This window comes from Bactrocera oleae, chromosome 3 (genome assembly GCF_042242935.1).
Source record: "Bactrocera oleae isolate idBacOlea1 chromosome 3, idBacOlea1, whole genome shotgun sequence".
In the NCBI taxonomy this organism is placed as follows: Eukaryota; Metazoa; Arthropoda; class Insecta; order Diptera; family Tephritidae; genus Bactrocera; species Bactrocera oleae.
This window is the reverse complement of record NC_091537.1, coordinates 34,872,457-34,891,342: the sequence shown is the minus strand read 5'-3', so window position 1 is coordinate 34,891,342 and position 18,886 is coordinate 34,872,457. Positions and strand designations below refer to the sequence as shown.

At 34.4% G+C, this 18,886-nt stretch overlaps 1 protein-coding gene and 1 pseudogene across 6 annotated transcripts in view; both read left to right on the top strand.

Annotated features, from left to right (window-relative positions):
• The window catches only part of LOC138856034 (uncharacterized), a 169,102-nt pseudogene that overhangs the window by 31,371 nt on the left and 118,845 nt on the right, over positions 1–18,886 (top strand).
• Positions 1–18,886, top strand: part of PolrMT (mitochondrial RNA polymerase) — a 116,944-nt gene that overhangs the window by 27,466 nt on the left and 70,592 nt on the right. Inside the window, exon 1 of one of the 6 annotated variants that reach the window (XM_070106459.1) lies at positions 2,012–2,138. The exons of the other annotated variants lie outside the window; for them this stretch is intronic. Coding sequence (XP_069962560.1) covers positions 2,102–2,138 — 37 coding nt within the window. The 5' untranslated portion in view covers positions 2,012–2,101. Of the gene's footprint in view, positions 1–2,011; positions 2,139–18,886 lie in introns of those variants that run through there. 6 annotated transcript variants of the gene reach the window in all.

Below are 18,886 nucleotides of genomic sequence, written 5' to 3'. Positions count from 1 at the left end.
TCCAGAACGATTTGTCCTTAGTTTTATATTTTTCCGCAAATTGCAATCGTCGCTTTTGGTTCTGTGTAGAGATTTCTGTATCACTGAGCCGCTTTGGCCTACCCGAACGTGGTCGATCTTCTAATTCACCAAACTTTTTTTTGCTTAGCAATGATTTTTTTCACTGTGTTATAGCTCAAAATTTATCACTAATTTTTTCAAATCCAATGAAGTTTACTTACCCATTGTCAAATTGATGTGTTGCCGGCAAATTTCCAAACGCAAATCAAATTCTATCTACACAAGGATACTAAATAACATTAGAATGAAGCAGTTACAAAGAAAAAACTATGGATAGCGGAATACTTTTTGGAGTAAAATAAATAAGCGAGGCCTATTACAGTTTGTTTGACATTATTTAATCATTTATAAATAATAATTGATTTAAAAATTTTTAAATTTTTTTATACTGAAATAATGGGTGAAATGTATGAGAAAAATGTGTACACTTTCTTTTGACGCTGACAGTATGTGTGTATATGTAAATATGAAACAAAATAAATAATTAAGCAAAGTTTTAAATATAAATATTTTTTTCATAACAAATACTTATTGATATCACACGCATAAAGTTTGTCCACATTTTTATGCACAATTCGTTTCGAATTTTTTAACGCGATTTTTGCACAATTTATACTTTTAACACTTTTGAAACGTGATATTGTTTAAAAAATGTGTAAAATTCGATTTTGATATACGTTTTTTTAAACAATGCGCGATCTCTGTGCATTTACCACTTTTTTTTAATGGATTTGACTTATTTAAATATGTGATTTGCTAGAAATGGCATCAGGCATTATAGTTGCTATTTATTTAAAGTTTTTGAAAATTCAAATTTCTTTTAAATTGAATTATTCTTAAAGTCCAAACAAGTTTTTTAAATGCAAATGCAGGATGTAATGATAATGTAGCATCATTAAAAAATAGTAATTTAGTTTTCACCTACTATCGATTCGCGCTTGCCTTGGTAATTAAGTCGCTAGGTTGCCATCGACAGATTTTGTATCAATTTGATCAAATATGCTAACAGACTTTCAGCTAAATATTAAAATACAACTATCACGCCATGATCAGAAAGGCACAACACTAATTGCGTAATTCTACTTAATACTGGAATATACTTTGTTGTTTTTGGACAAATTTGAATTTATTTGGTTTCATTTATTTATTTGGCTTTTAGTTAATTTACAAAAAAACAAAAGATGTTACTTATTCATAATTCAAAATTGTGCTCTTACCAAATCTAAAAATTTCAATATTCATTACTCAAAATCAATGTTTATTTAGAACACAAGGTTACATTATCCTCCTTCGCCTAGATTAAAGGCAACCAACCATTTTGAGCTAACTTTGGGTTTTAATTGGGTTCATGTTGATACTTTGAGAAGGTGTTGGGAAATTTCCATATTAAAGAGAATCCGTATTTTTACGTCATAGGCTGTATGTTTAGGGTCATTGTCATGTTGGAAACGAAAAAACATTTCTTTCCATGCCCATTTTTTCCGCACTGGAACGCAAATTGTCTTGGAGAATAAAAAATAGCATGCACCTCACACCATGACGGTTCCTCCACCGCGTTTAATTGTTAGTTTCACACTTTTCACTTGGCTTTCATTCAACCATACGACAACTTTGAAATCATATGCCATAGCCTCTCGAATATGTGAGTGTTATTTTATTCTTAAATAAGCTCAAAATATTAATTATAAAAGTTGTTGAATGGTCATCTTCTTGTTGGTAATTGGTAAGGATTTCTCTATCAAAGATGTTAAGAAATGGAAGATGTTTTGCATTTAAAAACTTTTTTAGACTTCAAAAATATTTCAATTTGAAATAAATTTTGTATTTTTCATAAAAAATGTATATATATGCAACTCTTATTGCCTGATGTCATTTCCAACTAATGAATATTTAAATAAGTCAAATTTGTTAATAAATTTATAAATTCTCAGCACGTGTATCAAAATCGATTTTTACACATTTTTAATTAATATTAATTGTATTTCAAGATTGTTAGGATTATAAATTGTGCAAAACTCGTGGTCAAAAATTCAAAACGACAATGAAATTTGCAGTAGGAAATTGTGCACAAAATTCATGTGAGTGATATGAAGACTGTCAACTTTAAAAAAAACATCATCTAAGTCAAAGCATTTTTTAACACTTTTTTGGAAACATAAAAAAAAACGCAGTTTATATGACCATCCTGACCAACAGACATTTAAATATCGTCTTCGTTTTTATCTTTTGAGTCACAACGAAGCGGCTTTAACCGATTTAGAAGGACACAGTTACGTGGGTTGATCACGTAAGCGAGGGCGGGTTGGTGAAACCAATTGAAATAATACTAATGGAGATGAAGTCTCGAAGTAAAAAAATATTTAAAAATATAAATGGGTAAACCATTTTAATATCAAAAACATTTGGGTGAAGCTTATAACCTAGAATGCAGTAACAAAATTAAACTTTTGTTTTTTAGATCTCGAATGTATTTAAAATAGATCTCAAATATAGATTTTTATATCAGACGACATTGAACCAATATGCTCATACTCCCAGGGGGACGAATTTAAAAAGCAAAAAATGCGACTGATTTTTGTTATTTTTGCGTTTTGGTTCATACAATTATCTGATATATGTATCTCGATAGATCGAAGACGATATTTAAATTTCTGTTGGTAAGGATGGTCGTGAAGACCGCGTCATTAAAGATAACCCAAAGCATTTTTAAATCCTCACTCAATTATCATTTATAAATGCTTAAATATTGTTCTTAAAAAAACAGCAAAAACAACACAAACAAAACCAAATAAACTCAGTATTACATGCGTCAAAACAAAGTGTACAGTTTAAGAAAAATTAAAAAATTCCAAAGTTCATACTTTGTGTGTCTTCCACTTGCATAGATAACTGTTTCTACTAAGTTGGACACTACTTCCGGAGAAATTTCGGACCACTTGTAAAATATCCTTCAGAAAATTTTTACTGGTTATACTCCTTTTCCTTATTTTCCAGTTAAAATGATCCCAAAGATGCTCAATGGGGTTTAGGTAAAGCAATTATTGCTTTACTATTCTTGCCGTATGCTTAGGATCGTTATCCTGTTGGAAGATGCAGGATTGATTAGTCTGTTTTGTTCATTGTGCAATCAATAAACACCAGCCTTTCCACTCCACTTGCCGCCATGCACCCCCAAACCATCACCGACCCCCACCATGTTTTACAGTGGATGTGATGTTTTTCTGATCAAACTCCGGATTTTTGTTTTTCCAAACTTAAGTACTTTTTTTCTTCCCAAAAACTTCGAACTTGCTTTCGTCAGAAAAAATTACGTTATTCCAGAACGATTTGTCCTTAGTTTTATATTTTTCCGCAAATTGCAATCGTCGCTTTTGGTTCTGTGTAGAGATTTCTGTATCACTGAGCCGCTTTGGCCTACCCGAACGTGGTCGATCTTCTAATTCACCAAACTTTTTTTTGCTTAGCAATGATTTTTTTCACTGTGTTATAGCTCAAAATTTATCACTAATTTTTTCAAATCCAATGAAGTTTACTTACCCATTGTCAAATTGATGTGTTGCCGGCAAATTTCCAAACGCAAATCAAATTCTATCTACACAAGGATACTAAATAACATTAGAAAGAAGCAGTTACAAAGAAAAAACTATGGATAGCGGAATACTTTTTGGAGTAAAATAAATAAGCGAGGCCTATTACAGTTTGTTTGACATTATTTAATCATTTATAAATAATAATTGATTTAAAAATTTTTAAATTTTTTTATACTGAAATAATGGGTGAAATGTATGAGAAAAATGTGTACACTTTCTTTTGACGCTGACAGTATGTGTGTATATGTAAATATGAAACAAAATAAATAATTAAGCAAAGTTTTAAATATAAATATTTTTTTCATAACAAATACTTATTGATATCACACGCATAAAGTTTGTCCACATTTTTATGCACAATTCGTTTCGAATTTTTTAACGCGATTTTTGCACAATTTATACTTTTAACACTTTTGAAACGTGATATTGTTTAAAAAATGTGTAAAATTCGATTTTGATATCTGTGCATTTACCACTTTTTTTTAATGGATTTGACTTATTTAAATATGTGATTTGCTAGAAATGGCATCAGGCATTATAGTTGCTATTTATTTAAAGTTTTTGAAAATTCAAATTTCTTTTAAATTGAATTATTCTTAAAGTCCAAACAAGTTTTTTAAATGCAAATGCAGGATGTAATGATAATGTAGCATCATTAAAAAATAGTAATTTAGTTTTCACCTACTATCGATTCGCGCTTGCCTTGGTAATTAAGTCGCTAGGTTGCCATCGACAGATTTTGTATCAATTTGATCAAATATGCTAACAGACTTTCAGCTAAATATTAAAATACAACTATCACGCCATGATCAGAAAGGCACAACACTAATTGCGTAATTCTACTTAATACTGGAATATACTTTGTTGTTTTTGGACAAATTTGAATTTATTTGGTTTCATTTATTTATTTGGCTTTTAGTTAATTTACAAAAAAACAAAAGATGTTACTTATTCATAATTCAAAATTGTGCTCTTACCAAATCTAAAAATTTCAATATTCATTACTCAAAATCAATGTTTATTTAGAACACAAGGTTACGGCCATAAAACCAACATTCTCATACCTATAATTCGACGAAAACGTTTACATTATCCTCCTTCGTCTAGATTAAAGGCAACCAACCATTTTGAGCTAACTTTGGGTTTTAATTGGGTTCATGTTGATACTTTGAGAAGGTGTTGGGAAATTTCCATATTAAAGAGAATCCGTATTTTTACGTCATAGGCTGTATGTTTAGGGTCATTGTCATGTTGGAAACGAAAAAACATTTCTTTCCATGCCCATTTTTTCCGCACTGGAACGCAAATTGTCTTGGAGAATAAAAAATAGCATGCACCTCACACCATGACGGTTCCTCCACCGCGTTTAATTGTTAGTTTCACACTTTTCACTTGGCTTTCATTCAACCATACACCGATAGCAAATCTTAAAAATAGTGTAATTATTTTCATCACTAATTATTATGGTCATGTCGTTTTAAACGTGTTGGCGAGTATCCTTTTATACCCCAAATAGGATATTTTCAGTTTGCCAGGATATTTGTAACTCCCGGAAGGAAACGTCGGAGACCCTATAAAATAAGTAAACTTATGTAGAAGTATTCAGCATGACGAGCTGAGTCGATTTAGCCATTAGCCATGGACTGAAATTTTGTTGGTCCACGATCGTATATATTATATCTGCCATACAAACTGAACTACAAAATCAAGTTTGTGTATGGAATTTTTTTATTTAACAAGGTATAAGTACGAAATTTGTCGTGGATTCCTGTCTAAAACAACGGTACAATCTCCGAAAAAATTGTATAGATCGAACTACTATAGCTGCCATATAAACTGACCGATCAAAATTGTACGAGGTTTGTTCAAAAAGTTTCAAAAAAATACAAAATTCGCGATACAATTCAAAAGTTCCAGGACTTTTTAAACAACGCAGCTTCTAGTGGCGCCATCTGTATGAAATTGTAATCCTTCAATTGTGTATTCTTCAGTGTTGTCGTATAAAATTTATATAACAGCTGAGATATCGCGCTACATGTGACATTACATTTGTAGTGTCGGTCGGAAAATGAGCATCGAACAAAGAGCCCACATTAAGTTTTGTTTTAAACTTGGTAAAACTTTTACAAAAACTCATCAAATGATGAAACAAGTTTATGGCGATGATTGTCTATCCCGTATTCACGAGTGTTTTAAACGTTTTCAACAGGGACGGGAGGACTTGGAAGACGACGAATGTTCGGGCCGGCCAAAAGATGTTGTGAACGAAAAAAACACGGAAATTGTGCGTGAATTCATTAAAGAATTCATCCCAACTGGCCAAACAGTTAACGCGGTGTTTTATATTGGTGTTTTGAAGCGGTTGTTAGCACGTTTTCATCGCATTCGGCCGGAATATCGTGAAGAAGGAAGCTGGCGATTATTGCATGATAATGCACCATCTCACCGTTCGACACTCACGACAGATTTTTTGACCAAAAATCGCATTCATATCATCAACCATTCACCCTATTCGCCTGATATGGCACCCTGCGATTTTTATTTGTTCGGAAAACTACATTTGGCCATGAAAGGAAACCGCTATGCTGACGTTGATGCCATCCAAAAGGCGACGACCGCCATCCTCAATGACCTAAAAAAGTCATTCGATAACCTTCTTGAACGTGCAAAACGTTGTATTCAGGCGGAAGGAGACTATTTTGAAGGCGACCAATAAATTTTTCAAAAAAAAACAAATATTATTCGATTTTTAATAAAAGTCCTGAAACTTTTGAATTCCACCTTGTATGTATTACCTAAAGCGAATCGAAGTAGATATAGGGTTATATATAAATATCTGTCTGTCTGTGTAAACTAGTTTTTTTTTTTTTTAAACACCCCTTTTGGGAATTTATTTTATAGCAATCTAGTAAATTAAAACTATTTGTTTCTGACTTAAATTTATACAGTTTTAAAATTGCAAAATGCTTATCATATAATATTCATTTCAGATGTGTAAATTTATACATATGTATGTATTATAGTCACTATATTAGTGAGACCTGAACAATGATTATTTTATTTTATAGTTCATTATTTTTTTTTTTTTGTTTTTTTTTTTTACACAAGTTCGAAAGGTTTTACTCGCTTTAATCTTCTGGTAAAGCCATCATTATTAAGGAGCTGGAAAGCCTCAATGTTGATATGTTGTTGAAGTCGTTGTTCATGAGTTTGAGCATACTTTTTGATGACGGTGTCAACAGTTTTTACAATCAGATCCATATGCAAGTTGTCATTACGAATGTACCAGGGTGCATTAACAATACTACGAATTACTTTGTTTTGAAATCTTTGGATAATTAATCTGTTGCTTTGACTGGTACAGCCCCAGGATTGAATACCATAAGTCCAGATCGGTTTAAGGACTTGTTGATACAAGAGTAGCTTGTTGTATATTGACAAGGCCGAAATCTGCCTAATAGCCAGTACATTTTTCTGTACCTAATTTTTAATTCTTGTTGTTTTTTTTTGACATGTGTTGTACTTCTGCAACGGCTCTTTCTATTGTAATTTTTCTGTTGACTCAATATTATTGTCGCAAACGGCTAAAATTGCAGTATCATCAGCAAATGTAGCAACAATATTTTCGTTAAATGTTGGTAGGTTACTAGTATATAAGAGATAAAGAGCTGGTCCCAATACACTACCTTGCGGAACTCCCGCTTGAAATTTTTTTAGAGCAGAAAAAGCGTCCACTTGTTTGATTCTGAAATAGCGTTCTGGTATATGATTTCAGAGAATTGTGTTGGAAGAAACATTTTAAGTTTATAGTTCAATCCTGCATGCCAAACTTTATCGAAAGCTTGTGCTACATCAAGGAATATTGCTGAGCACACTTTTTTTCTCCTAATGTTTTTTCGATTGTATCAGTTATTCGATGAACCTGATCAATCGTAGAGTGTTGATTCCGAAAACCAAATTGATGATTTGGAATAAGATTTTTCTCATCAATTATTGGTTTTAATCTTTTCAATAAAATTTTTTCAAACAATTGGACATAACCGGTAGCAGAGAAATTGGTCGGTATGATGTGGTTTCATGGGGTTCCTTTCCAGGTTTGGGTATCATAATAACTTTAGCCACTTTCCATAATAACGGTACATATTGTAGTCTGAATGATGCATTAATCAGATTGGTTATTTTAATTAATGCTTTCCTTGGTAGTTCTCTAAGTATCTGGCCGGTGATCAGGTCGAAACCAGGAGCTTTTTTAGGGTTCATAGTATTTTTAATTTCTTTTTTGATTTCAGCTATAGTGACCCGTGGTATTTCCATATTTGTGCAATGATTTGGTAACAGTGTAGTGTCATCCATCGTGTTAGGTCATGCTTTATGATAGTTATTTCGAGACGAGCTACCATCAATGTTTTTAATTGGAGGGGTTTGAATAATTGGCCTCTTCAGTCTTTTGGTAGACTTCCAAAGTGAATATTCAGTACTTGACTCATTTGTAAGTTCACATAGAAACGCACTCATGGTATCGTTCTTAAATTGTTTAATTTCGATTCTCAATTGAGACGTTAAGTTATAGTGGGGCTCTGGATTGTTGCCATTTTGTCCTCGCTTTTATTTTTAGTTCGAGTATTTCTTTAGGATAATTGTTACCTTTTGGTTTTAAACAAACTTCAGATGTATTTTGCCACGCTGATTACTGGATATCATTGGTCAGTTTTTCTACATCCAGATCTAACTGTTCTTCAGATTGTAATGGAACCGCTAATTCAATTCTTTGATCAAGTAAAATTCTAAAGATATGGGTTAGCTGGCTTTATTATAATGTTTTCACTTAAAGTTAGAAAAATCGGCGAATGATCTGAATTTAAATTGAAAATATCTTCTATTTGCATGTAATTGCTTGAAACATCTTTGGCTAGATGAGTTACGCCTCCCCCCTCCATACACGTTACTGCGCGCCAACACACCACATCAACACGATCCACAACAGACATCACACCACTCAGACCACCCACACATACACACCACATCACACCACAACTCTACACAACCCAACACTCAAAAGGGTCTAACAGAGGACCAGACCTTTTTCGTTAGAAATTCGAGCGATCGAGACGTAAATCTTTTCCGCCCGTATTTTTTATATATATCAGCCGTGCCGACCGTGTCCGTTTGGTTTTTTTTGGTGACTTAATAGTGCAAACAAGTGGAAAAAAGGTGAGTGTGCAACGAAACAATTATTTATTGGCCCTTCGAGCCGGATAAAGAAATCAATAAGATCAGGAAAATTGTTTGGATCGGTAGGCCAGTATGTGGGTTTGCCCGTTGATAAGTTTTCACATCCATATTTTTGAACCGCTTTTAATAACTCCCTTCTTTTTTAAGTTGTGATGAGCCGCGATCCCCAGTGCGTGTGATTAGCATTAAAATCACCACCAATGATGAATAGTTTCCCTATGTTTTTGAAGAATTCTTCATATCTATCACACTTAATATTGTGTTTCGGGGGGCTGTACAAGCTAACTAGTGTAATGTTACCATTCTTTGTTTTAATGTTTATTGCCGTTGCTTGTATATCTTCCGCTTCCGCTTCCAATTTCATTTCGTCATTATAGTTGAGATTGATTATTACCGCACTTCCTCCCCTTGCTGCATTTTCTGGATGTATAGTGTGGTAGACTTTATATCCTTTAAATCGAATGAAAGATTATTTAGTAAAGTGCGTTTCTGATATCAGGCACACGTCTAGTTTATTTATGTCCAGGATTGCCTATACTACTGTGTTCAAATTGGGTTTATCAATCTTTTTATACTCTCGCAACCTGTTGCTACAGAGTATAATAGTTTTGTTCACCTAACGGTTGTTTGTATCACCTAAAATTAATCGAGTTAGATATAGGGTTATATATATATAAATGATCAGGATGAAGAGACGAGTTGAAATCCGGGTGACTGTCTGTCCGTCCGTCCGTCTGTCCGTCTGTCCGTCCGTCCGTGCAAGCTCTAACTTGAGTAAAAATTGAGATATCTTTATGAAACTTGGTAGACATGTTTCATGGTACCGTGAGACGGTTGGTATTGCAGATGGGCGTAATCGGACCACTGCCACGCCCACAAAACGCCATTAATCAAAAACAAATAACTTGCCATAACTAAGCTCCGCAATAAGATACAAGACTGTTATTTGGTACACAGGATCACATTAGGGAGGGGCATCTGCAGTTAAAATTTTTTTTAAAAAGTGGGCGTGGTCCCGCCTCTAATAGGTTTAATGTGCATATCTCCTAAACCGCTAATGCTATAATAACAAAATTCACTGGAAGCAAATGTTTTTAGCACTTCTATTGACGGTGTGAAAATAGTTGAAATCGGGTGGCAACTCCGCCCACTCCCCATATAACGGTACTGTTAAAAACTACTAAAAGCGCGATAAATCAAGCACTAAACACGCCAGAGACATTAAATTTTATCTCTGAGATGGTATAAGATGACTTTATAGGAACCGCGAATTTTAGACAGTGGGCGTGGCACAGCCCACTTTTAGGTGAAACCCCATATCTTGAGATCTGCTTAACCGATTTCAACCAAATTCGGTGCATAACGTTCTTTTCATGTTTCTATGTCATAGTGCGAAAATGGGCGAAATCGGATTACAACCACGCCTATTTTCCATATGACACCATTTTAAATACCACTTGATTCTTTCACTTTCCACTATGCAAATCAAGCAACAATGATTATATCGGCGTAAAACTTTGCGTGAATAATACGTTTAAAGTATGCCACCTTGTGACCAAAAATTTTCTAAATCGAACCAAAACTGTTCAAGCCCCTAAGTACTAAATATGTGGACCCCAGTGCCTATAGTTGACCTTCTACCGAAAATATCAGTCAATCCACAAAGAAATCTCAAACGAGTATACCATTTGACTTTGCGAGAGTATAAAATGTTCGGTTACATCCGAACTTAGCCCTTCCTTACTTGTTAGTTTTGATTTTTTGCAGCTCTTTGGCTACAACGCATCCCCTGTAATTCGCTGAATGTGGCTCTCCACAATTGACACATTTCACTCTTTGGTTGTGAGGTTTTTCACAATTTACTGTAAGATGATTGCCTGCATATTTAACACATCTTGGCCCTTTGCAGCAATAATTTTGCGTGTGACCAAAGGCCTGGCATTTTTTACATTGGGGGATCAGTTTATTTCCTTTCATTGGTTGGATTTCCACTTTACACCCAAGTATATGACTTATTTTCATTATTTTTTTTATGTTTTCTTCGTTGCTAAATTTCAACATAAACATATTCAATACCTTTTTTTCTTTCAATGACAATTAATTGATAGCAGAGATAATTTTAAACCCTTTTTCAGCTAAAAATGATCCAACAACGCTAGGATTACATGAGTGGTGCAGGTTTTTAGCCATTACCCTTACTGGTCTTTTTCGTTTATTTCCATATGAATAAAAATCCAAATTATTTTCTTTAAGTAGCTTAATTGCTTCTTTATAATCATTTAACTCTCTACAATGCATTTTGACTGTTGAGTCGTTGATTAATTTCATTTGAAAGGAACTTTCATTTATATGTTCTTTCATCAAGCAGTATAAGGTTTCATACGATTTGATTCCATTTACAACAGGAGTTGCGGTTCTCGGGGCACTTAGAAAAGGCCTTCCTTTAGGTAGATTTGCCTTGAGCATATCAATTTGTTTTTGCATGTCTATAAGTTAAGAAGACGAGCAATTTCGCTATCAGCATGTTGCCATCGGCTAGAGGCATATTGCCATTGATTAAACAATTGCTGTTCATTTTGGGTGCGTTGTTGATCCTCTTGGAACAGTACTTGGTTTTGCTGGATGAGTATGTACTCATTTGATGTAGTTGCTGTTTTATTATTCAGACTTATGTCATATAGTAAAATATGATTTATCCCACCCATCTTTTCTTACATAACTATTTGTATTCATAAATTTTTATAGCAGGCTTTTAGGCTTTACCTAAACAAAAGCTCTACTGGTTTGTGTCCGTGCTTACACGATCTTTTATATAAAAACTTTTATTGGGGTCTTTTACAATTTAAAAAGATCAAAGTCCACTGCTCGTTTGACAGCTCTGAATAGGATTCCATGGGCTTGTTTGTTTTCTTTTTGTCCACTTATTATATGCGTATGTTTATTTTTATTATTATTTGAATAATGTTTTGTTTTAGTTTACACTTTGTAACAACTGTTATTTGTTTTTTGTATCACTTGTTTGTGTTTTTATTTATTTGATCGGTTTTGTGTAAACATTCACGGAGCGAATTAAATACATGTCCGCACTCTTTGACACTATAAAACTGACACTATGAAACTGTAGTCTGAACAAAAATTAAAATATTGTGATGAATGTGTACCAAACATGTTCCTTGCCATCATAAAAAATTCGGTATTGTAAATGGGCATAATCGGACCACAACCGCACGCATTAAACGTTATTAATCGCAAACGTATAAAGTACTATGACTAAGCCGTAAATTAAGAACTTAAATTTCGCCCAAATATCACCTTATGGAAAAGCACTTGTGGTTTTAAAATCTTTCAAAAGTGAGGGTGACTCCGTGGTTCCCTCTAATAGGTTTGACGTATAAATATCCCATTCAAGCTATATGACGCAAATTTGCACTGCCCCAATCCTTACGACAGCTCTTACGACAGTGTGAAAATAGGTGGAATCGGATGATAACTTCGCACACTCTATTTTGTTAAAAATAACTAAAAGCGTCAGAGACACTAAATTTTACATTCGGGGATGGTACAAATGGGTTTTATAGAAGCCGATGTCAAATTTCGACGATGGGCGTGGCACCGCCCACCTTAAGGTGAAATAACATTCTCCGAACCTATTCGACCAATTTTAACCAAATTTGGTACATAACATTATTATCATATCTCTATGTCATATGTTATAGTGTAAAAATGGGCGAAATCGGACTACAACCACGCCTACTTCCCATATAACGCAATTTTAGATTTCAAATGATTTCATTTCATATTTCATATTCTCCAGAGTACAAATCGAGCACCAATAAAAATATTTGGATAAAACTTTGCAAAAATAGTGCCTTTCTCAAGTCTAAAAATTGTCAAAATCGGACCATAACTGTTCCAGACTCCAGATATCGAATATAGGAACTCCAGTGCGTTAGTTTAGGTTATGCAAATACTCCCACTTGAACTGCTATAGACGCTTGTCCGTTGTGATGCCCTGAACTCCTAGGTATCGATCAAAGAGACTGTCGCATATCGACAAAACGCCTAGAGCCTGCCACAAATTTATTGAGGCGGCTAATATAAATTCCAGCCAATTCGTCGGGTTCATAAAAGGTATGGCTACCTCGACGCTTCAGCCTGGCAAAGGCTGGACAGTGGAGGAGAAAGTGTCTAGATGTTTCCACCTCATCTTTCTCATTGTAATTTTAACAAGTTGCGTTCTCTAAAATATTTAGCCTCACCGCATGAGTGCCAATGGGACAGTGTCCAGTTTGTACGCCTATTATTGCGGCGATGTGAGCCTTGCTAAGAGATAGCAGTTCAATGAACCTTTTATGTTTCACTCTGGGCCAGAAGGCTTTCGCAACCCCACATGTGCTGATAAATGACCAACGCTTGCTGAACTCGCGCGAAGCCCATAGATCAAGTGCCCGAATGCAATGGAAGTAGCTTATGCTACTGCTAGTGAGGTCATGCACTACTTGACTAGCTTTGAGCTCACTGTCAGCGAGTTTAAGGCCTGTATACCTCCCTAAAAGTAGCCGCACTTCAGAGAAGCACATCAGCTGCTATCTTGATGGATGTCACTTCTGCTTTAACTTATTAAAAAAAATTAAAATGTATATTAAAAAAAGTATTATAAAACAAGAAAGAAAGGGCTAAGTTCGGATGTAATCGAATATTTTATACTCTCGCAAAGTTAAACGATATACTCGTTTGAGATTCCTTTATATATTTTGCTCGATTCGCATAGTGGAAAGTGAAGGAATCAGATCGAATTTAAAATGGTGTTATACGGGAAATAGGCGTAGTTGTAATCCGATTTCGCCCATTTTCAGGCTATAACATAGCAATATGAGAAGAATGTTAAGCAGATCCTAAGATATGGGTTTTTACTTAAAAGTAGGCGGTGCCACGCTCCCTGTCTAATTTTGAACTATAACTATAACCTCAAAAAAAACTATAACCCTGAAGTCATCTCATACCCACTCGGAGAAAAATTTTAATGTCTATAGCGTGTTTAGTGCTTGATTTATCGCGCTTTGAGTAGTTTTTCATCCATTTTCACACAGTCGGTAGAGGTGCTAAAAGCATTTTGACAGACAGTCACCCGGATCTCAACTCGTTTCTTCATCCTGATCATTTATATATATATAACCCTATATCTAACTCGATTAGTTTTAGGTGATGCATACAACCGTTAGGTGAACTATTATATTCTGTAGCATCATGCAACTTGCATCGATCAACGCAGGAGAAATACGTTGAGGTATTGGTTTTTGTTTTTAATGTTGCAAAATAATTCAACATCCATAGTGCGACGAAATATTGAATGGATTACAATCTAATTTAGTTTCATTCTAACTTATATTGAAGGTCATAGACTTACTTAGTTTTGTTACTATATTTTCCTATGGGAGTGCTAAAATTATATTTAAATCATCCTCAAATGAGATACTTATATCTGACATAAACTCAACTTAATGTGAAAAACGTTAATGAAAGGATCGAAATTCATTATATAAGGGATATAATGTTGAGTCAGTGTTTGTTTGCGAGAGTCGCTTAATTCTTTATCTTTTTTACTCCATAAAATATTGGACTTTTAAACTCTGGTGGTTAATATTAGTGTGTGGTTATTTTGTGATAATAATATAATTAAAATGAGTGAAAAGAAGGCTACAGGAGCCGTGTGAAGGTACGTTACTGTTGATTCGAGGATTGTTTATTACAGTTAGTGTTTAAATTTACAATTTCGGGGAAAACAAATTTTCATGCTCCACAATAATAACAATAATTTTCCTCCAACGAGAAAAGGAGGGACCACTACTAATGCAGTTTTCGCCAGAAAAGTTAATAAAATAAAAATTAAATATTTAATATCTTATTTTAGGTAACAAAATAATTTTGTAAATAGTATTAATATGAATACAGCGCGCGCTGAAAGTGAGAATTAAATTGAAAAAATTTGTTTGTCTAAAAAAAATTAAAAAGTGTGTTTGCCAAAAATATTGTGTTGATATTGATCTCAATCCTTTCATGTTTCTAATTCGCCATCACGAAATTTCACTTCGTCCGCGCGGAGGGACTCCACGCACTCTTATTATTTTTTTGGCTGAGCGATCCGGCTCGAGACTAATGTACAATGGCCTTTTTTAAAAAGATTTGTATAATGTGAGAGTTGACCGCTGCTGGGGAAAAATAAGGATTTTCATTGAGTGAGAAAGTAATTCATTCTAATTTTATTATTGTATATCTTGACTTTATATACAATTTTAATTCTATCTTAAGTAACTAAATGTACATGTATATGTGTATATTTGTATATATTGTCGTACGACTTAGGATTTTTAAGGTATTGCATAGCTTTTATCGCGAGCTTTTAACGCATCGACCGAATAAAGAAATTCCGTAACAGAAATAAACCTAACACGATCACAAAGCATGCGCAAAATGTTTGCATAGTTAAAGGCGTATTTTGGCATATCTCAAGCGGAATAAATCAATTGAAGAGCGGAAGAATCAGGGTAAAATAAAAATAATAATATTTAAGATACAATATTTTAATTTCAATTAAAATATAGAATTTAATAAAAAATAAATTTCAATATTCGGAGTCATAATATTAGTATTATTTTGGTAAATAGCTACCCCATCTTTTAGAACAGTAACTCGTTTAACTTCAACAATAATTAGGTGTTTCAATTAGATTATTAATTGCACTAAATTACCACATTTCTTGGCTGGCGATTTCAACATCAAATTCGCTATTGAACAATCGGAATAATTAGCAGTGTGATTTTCGTTAAATGCTCTTAAGCGTACATTTGGAAGTGGGGTGTAAATCATACTACACAAACTCTTCATAGGGTGCATAGGTGCAATATTATTTGGTGTACCCATACTTTTGGCAGTTAGTGCATTGTACCGAACCATTTCTTTTATGGGGTTCTTCAACGGAAATTCTACGGTGGAGAAGATATTTTAAATTGTATATCGGATGCGTTTAATTTTTCTTAAGCTGGTTAGAATTTGGCGTCATCAATCATTAATCTTGAACATTGGCTGTGAGACTTTATTTCCATTGAAAATATTTACTACACCTTTAACCTCATAACCACATTCTTTAAGAGCTTCCCTCATTTCTTTAGAGTCTACCGAAGACTCTATATCTTTAACGGCAACAACTAGGCCCTGCGAGCTCTTCAGTTGATGTGAGTAGTAGTTTTTATTATTATTGGACAGAAATTTTACGATTTCCATAAAACTTTTATCAGTGTATGTTGTATATTGGTTTCATCAATGTTACTCTTTTTCAAGGGCACTATATGGAACTTGTTTTTGCCTTCAACGTCACTTAATTTGGATACAAAAGCATCGGTTTGGTATTGCTGGAAGGTACCGTTCGCATAGTGGTTGGATTCGTTACTCAATAAGGCAAATATGTTGCCATTTGGTGTTTCAGGTTTACTTACGTTGGGAGTGCTGGGTTAAAGGTTTTTTGAGGCGATAACTTGGTTTCCTTTTATGTTAACGTAGCGGTCAATTCCAATTTGAATAGTTGCTCCTTTTTTATTTGGTGGTATACTCTTACTGCTAATGCTGCTCCGGTTCTTCTTCTGCTGCTGAACGCTGCGATGACTCATTTTTGTCACCGTTTTCTTTTTTTGTTGTTAGGTGTTGTTGCTAGGTCGACAAAAGTGAATAGCTATTCATGGAATACCTTCGGCCTTGTTGATAAGGCTACGCAGGACTCATGGTGGGTTATTGTTTTTTGTTTTTTGTTCACTTTTGTAAAATTTTAAAGATATTTGTATTTATTAATGTTTATTTAATTGTTTTAATTACACTTCAGTTTACTCCCACTTTACTCTACTTACTTGTACTTTTCAGTTTTATTAAATTTACACTTAGTTGTACCACTGTATTTTTTAGGTTCTTCACTGTTCAAAATACGTTTCTGATCTAATGTTGTCGGTTTTCGTCCGTTAGCGTCGTGTCCTATTCGTCCAGTCTGTGGCGTCCCTTTCATCCAGTCAGTGTTGTCGTATGTCAAAGATGTCCAGTCCGCACGGTCGCATTCCTTCGTCCACATGGTCGTATTTCTCCGTCCCACAACTCGGTCATTCCTGACTACTTATTCGCCTCGAATAATGTTACCACCTTTTCATATAGTCCGCAGCGGTCGATGTTACCTTAGGTCCCTCATTATTTCCCACTCTTTCTACTTCATATCCACCGTGTTTCAATCTTTTTAAAACCTTGTACGGTCCCAAGAATTTGGGTCGTGACTTCATCCCGCTTCCAAATTGTGTTCGTCTAATTGCAGCCAAGTCATTAAGTTATATTTAATTTCCTTTTTACGTTTCTTATTTAATGACTTCTTATTTTCTTCTTAACTTTTCTGTATGTTTCCTTTATCTTCTTTACGCAACTTATTCCGCCTATCGTTAAATCACTAACTACTTCATTTTCTAAAATATCGTTTAATGCAAGGTCCATTTTTACTCGCATATCACCACCTGTCAAAATCTTAAATGGGGACTGTTTTGTACTTCGACTGGGATATTTATTTATTAACTACTGAACCTTCTCGACATACTTGTACCACTGTGAGGCATTCGGATGAGATAACTTAGCAAGCATTGGGGTTACTACCCTGTGTATTCGTTCCACTTGTCCATTTCCTCGTGGCACCCCTGTTGTAATAAGTAATTGTCGAATATTATTATAATCGCAATAACTTTTGAAAGCTTGTGATGTAAATTCTGATCCCCTATCTGATATAATTCAACGTGGGTTGCCGAAAATGTCAGCTTGCTTTGAAAGCACGTTTATAGCCACCTCCGCACTTGTATCTTTTGTTGGGTAAAGCCACCCAATTTGGTAAATGTATCTTTTGTTGGGTAAAGTGACACAAATTTCGTAAATGCATCGATCACAACTAGAATATATTTGTACTGTTTCCCGGTCGTTGTCATTGGGCCTACATGATCTATGTGAAATGTCCCTACGATAGCCTATTTAAAGCATCGACATGCTTTATTTTAGAGCCTGACCTATGTTCAATAGTATAATTAAATTCTTGCAAAAACATCGCCCACCTAGTTACCCGTGGCGGAACGTGTTTTTTCTTTAATGCCATAGCAAATGCGTTGCAATCTGTTATGATTTTGAATTCTAAATTTCTTTTAATGCGTTAACGATGGCGAGCACTTCAAGTTCATAAGAATGATAATTTTCTTTAGCTGAACTTGTTTTCTGGCTCATGAACTGTACTGGATGATATGCTTCAACCTCTGCTCTCTTTTGTTTCATTTTTATTTATACTATATATCTCATTCACTGACTGATATTTTCGATAAAAAGTTCGCAGTAGGAACTGGTGTACTCTAGAATTCGGTACCTAGGTCCGATTTGAACAATTTGTGGTCTGAAGGTGACACACCTCAAATGCATTATTCATGCAGATTTTTATCCGGGTACATTGATTGGTTCTTGATTTGTATACTGGAAAGTGTAAGAATCAGATGGAATTTAAAATTATGTTATGTGGTAAGATAAGTAGGCGTGGTTTTTACCTGATTTTGCCCAATTTCACGCGGTAATGGAGGAAATCGGTCGAGAAGGTCACGAGATATGGAGTTTCACCTAAATATGGGCGGTGCCACGCCCATCGTTCAATTCAAATACCGCTCATATAAAACTCTTATGTACAATCTCGGGTGTAAAATTTTATGCTTCTGGCGTATTTATCAATAGATTTATCGCACTTTTAGTAGCTTTGAACAAAACCGTTATATGGGGAGTGGGCGAGGTTATAATCCGAATTTACAGGGTGGGTAGGGATGCCAAAAAGATATGCGGTTAATATAGGTTGAATGGTTTAGCAGATATGTATATCAAACGTATTAGAGTGCGAGATCACGCTCTTTAAAAAAAAAAAGTTTAACCATAGGTTAAATAACAGCCTTGCATCTTATTGT